The sequence below is a fragment of the Pundamilia nyererei genome, unplaced genomic scaffold (assembly GCF_000239375.1).
Source record: "Pundamilia nyererei isolate P.nyererei 1_Seehausen unplaced genomic scaffold, PunNye1.0 scaffold00280, whole genome shotgun sequence".
NCBI classification, from domain to species: Eukaryota; Metazoa; Chordata; class Actinopteri; order Cichliformes; family Cichlidae; genus Pundamilia; species Pundamilia nyererei.
In genome coordinates this window covers 436,851-439,008 of record NW_005187681.1, presented here as the reverse complement: position 1 = coordinate 439,008, position 2,158 = coordinate 436,851, and the positions used below count along the sequence as shown (strand labels likewise).

Below are 2,158 nucleotides of genomic sequence, written 5' to 3'. Positions count from 1 at the left end.
ATTGGCTGGACTGTGGGATAAGGTGGCCTCGTTCTAATCCCATACAGGAGCAGCCAGTCACTGACTCACACTGCAAAACAGAATCGTTAAAGTTTTAATTTTAATTTCAGGTTAGATTTTTTTTTTTGTGTGCGCAACACAGATTTCCTTTGTGCAGAGACTGTGCCAGCAGTGCGCAATTGCGCACCTGCGCAGCTTAAAGGGAACATTGTTCATAACTGTAGGTTTTTACAGTGTTGTGTGTTGAAGTCCTGCCTCTAAGAGCACCTCTGTGATGATGGATTACGAGGCAGAAGAACAATCCACGCTTCAAGTGTTATGTTAACCAGAAATGAATGAAGTCTTATACGCGAGCTGAAGCTCATTGTGATAGAAAAGATAACTAATGCACAGGAATGTGTGAATACAGACTCACCGATACTGTGTTAGTAGTAAGAGCTGGAGTGCTGCTGTCGTTTCCTGGCTGCTCACTCTGTGTGTGTGTCGCCGTGTATAGTGTTAGGGTATGCTCGCCCACTGTGCTTGTTCCCGTGTAGTCAGCCGGTGGGTGGGTGTGGGGTGTAGCATACTCAGCAGGAATCCCGTTCTGTGAAGGAGGTGGATACTGGGCTTGTGGGAAAGGTTGAGCCATAGCTTCAGGGGGAGCCGGGGCCTCTTGGTTACCCTGTGTGGATAAGGGCAGAAAAGACATTATTAAGAGTGGATGTTTTTTAACATACTCATTTTTGAGTCATGGTGGCGTCATTGAAAGGTATCCAAAGTGTCAACAATGGTCAAAAGATTTGTACAGGAGCCTTGAAGTGTCCTCAAGTCCAGAGGACGATGTGCTCGATGAATGTACAGGTTATCTAAAGCACTTTGACTAAGATTAGAAAAGCGCTGTAGAAATGCCAGTTTATTTTCAGTTTATTAGTGTTGTGACGATGTGTGATGTTAAACTGTCCAATCAAATTCTTAAACTCAGTCAATCCATGTTAGTTGGTCTGGTATGTGCCACGACTAGGGCCAAGCCTCTTCGTCTTATTCTGACATCGAGCTTTCTTGCTGCAGCTCATACTGTCAAACCTGCAGCTTGAAGTCTTCTCTTCACAGCTGAAACTGAGACTTTCTCACTACCACCACGACTGAGCTGCTTGAAGCTGTTGTCCTGTGAGCCGCCATCACACAAGCTGTTAACTCTCAGAAACTTGTCCTCTGATTCAGTTTCAGGCTTGCAGACCTCTTCCTGTCACAGTTTGTTTCTGAGTGCAGAAGGAAACTGGCCTCACTGACACCTTGACTTTCTTTGCAGTCTCTCTGTAGGACAGACCCACATTTATAAGTGTTATGATGGTCGGTCTCTCTTCCATTGTTAATCGCCTTTTTCTCACCATTTCTGCAACAACACTACTTTCTGCAGTACGATACTGTTCAGCTGATGCTGACGAGGGTCTGGTACCACAGTGTGTTCAACACTGCTTTATGCAGACAGATGGGGCTGCAATTAATCCAGAAAAGTTGGAACACCTGTAGGAATTAGTAGCACCAGCTTTCAAGGCTTGAGCAACCTCCATTGCTGCAGAACAGATTAAATTGTTAACCCATGTTGTCCCTGAAAAAGGCCTTTTTGTGTAATTCTGAAATGTACATTATGTTTCAGTTTCGGGCAAACTTACTTCTTTTTTAACCTCTAGCAGTTCACCACTTACCTTTGTACCATTTCAAGCTGTTCATCAGACTTGAACGACTTGAATTGCGATAAATAACTGGAAAAACTGGGCTGTTCTAAAACCTTTGTATTTTCTTCAACACTGACATTTGACCACTGATTTGGTCAGAAGCCTCGCAGCAGCGGTGTGGTCAACCTACAGATGTTCTCAGCAGTTTTGGTTACACGAGTAAACAATGATGTGATGAAAGAAGTGCATGAATAATGATTCAGAGCATGTTCAGTTCAGAGCACGACACAATGGTAGTTAACTTAGATGACAAGACAACAGTGAACCAGAGATTTGATCCATAGTGAGAGTTGAGAGTTACCCCGAGATTCCTGACAGACGACTCAAATTCAAATTCAAATTCAAATTTTATTTGTCACGTACACAGTCATACACAGTACGATATGTAGTGAAATGCTTGGACAACTGCTCGTGACCTAAAGAAAACAAAAAAGGAAAAG

At 43.4% G+C, this 2,158-nt stretch overlaps 1 protein-coding gene across 4 annotated transcripts in view; it reads right to left on the bottom strand.

Annotated features, from left to right (window-relative positions):
- Window positions 1-2,158, bottom strand: part of rbfox3a (RNA binding fox-1 homolog 3a) — a 454,518-nt gene that overhangs the window by 121,084 nt on the left and 331,276 nt on the right. For all 4 annotated transcript variants that reach the window (XM_005750610.2, XM_005750608.1, XM_005750612.1 and 1 more), the window contains one exon: window positions 416-664. In XM_005750610.2, the coding sequence (XP_005750667.1) occupies window positions 416-664 (249 nt within the window). The remainder of the gene's footprint in view (window positions 1-415; window positions 665-2,158) is intronic.